This window comes from Zeus faber (genome assembly GCF_960531495.2).
Source record: "Zeus faber genome assembly, chromosome: 11".
NCBI lineage: Eukaryota > Metazoa > Chordata > Actinopteri > Zeiformes > Zeidae > Zeus > Zeus faber.
Genome location: NC_137205.1, coordinates 27116815 through 27118007, shown reverse-complemented (window position 1 = coordinate 27118007; position 1193 = coordinate 27116815). Strand labels below are relative to the sequence as shown.

Sequence of the window (1193 nt, the reverse complement as noted above, 5' to 3'; positions counted from 1 at the left end):
AAATAGGGAAGGGTGACACGCCCATGTCTAGTTGTGGCATCACAGCATCCAAATTGTTCAGGCCAAGCTCCCCTCCCCACCCCCCGGCAACAATGAAGACCCAACACCCACACGACGGGTCCAACACGAATTAAAAATGACATGAAAAGTGCGATCTTACTTTTCTCTCCGTCACCTCCTCCCCGACAGCCTCCACCACCCCGGAGCACTCCATCCCCGGGGTGACCGGCGGGGACGGCAGGCGCTCGTACAGCCCCTGGCGGGCGAGCAGGTCGGCGAAGTTGAGCCCGCACGCCTTGACCCGGACCAGCACCTCCCCGGGCTTCAGCGCCGGCTTGCCCTTCTTCACCTGCAGCTTCACCTTGTCGTAGCCCCCGTAGCCGGTGAGGACCAGAGCCCGGTAGGTGAACGCCTCCTCCTCGGGCACCTTCTCGGCCGCCGCCGTCGCCGTCGCCGCCGCCGCCGCCGGCGTGGCCGTCGCCTCGGCGGCGTTGGCGGGCGTCGGCTCCGGCTTGGACTCGGTCTTGGGTTCTTCGGCGGGTTTGGTCTCCTGCTTCTGCTCTACAGCGTTCTGCTGCTGGGCTGGGGCATCTTCTCCAGACATCCTGCACGGTGGTTCTGTTGAGATGGGGATAACTCTAAAATATATATTAACTTCTGGTTTCTTCTGCCTCCGGGGGCTCTTCTGCTTCTGGTGGTGCCGTGGAGGGCGAGTGGGGTGGAGATGTCGGAGCGAGGTGTTGGTTCACAGGTCTTGCATAGAAGAGAGACTCGGACCCTGGACGGTGGGCTGCGCCTAATGGGAGGACAGGCTGCCTGGCAGCGGCTTGGGGCCGACGGAGTCACCGGTGACGGAGTGGGAGTGGGAAGAGGCATGGGCGGGGGGCTGGAAAACACGGAGCGGAGCCCGGAGCGGTGGAGTGGCGTCTCTGTAATTGGGTAACGAGATTCCGTGGTCCGGCCATAGGTTCCTATGTGAGACATCCACATCACGCAATGAATTTGCAGTTATTTGGAGAGGAATGCCGGATACAAACTTCATGTCTGCTATAAACGTAATCATATAAATACAATACATATGGTACATATACATAACTTATCATATTACAGCATATGTTTTTATATTGCCTATACATGTTTTTATTATAAATATATATATACACAAACACACATTATATATATATATATATATA

At 56.4% G+C, this 1193-nt stretch overlaps 1 protein-coding gene across 2 annotated transcripts in view; it reads right to left on the bottom strand.

The window, feature by feature from the left end:
- vat1 (vesicle amine transport 1) overlaps window positions 1–781 on the bottom strand; it is a 36038-nt gene extending 35257 nt beyond the window's left edge. Inside the window, exon 1 of one of the 2 annotated variants that reach the window (XM_080009445.1) lies at window positions 161–781. In XM_080009445.1, coding sequence (XP_079865571.1) covers window positions 161–604 — 444 coding nt within the window. In that variant the 5' untranslated portion in view covers window positions 605–781. The remainder of the gene's footprint in view (window positions 1–160) is intronic. The other variant, XM_080009446.1, reaches the window with a different exon arrangement.
- Between the last annotated feature and the right edge of the window lie 412 nt (window positions 782–1193).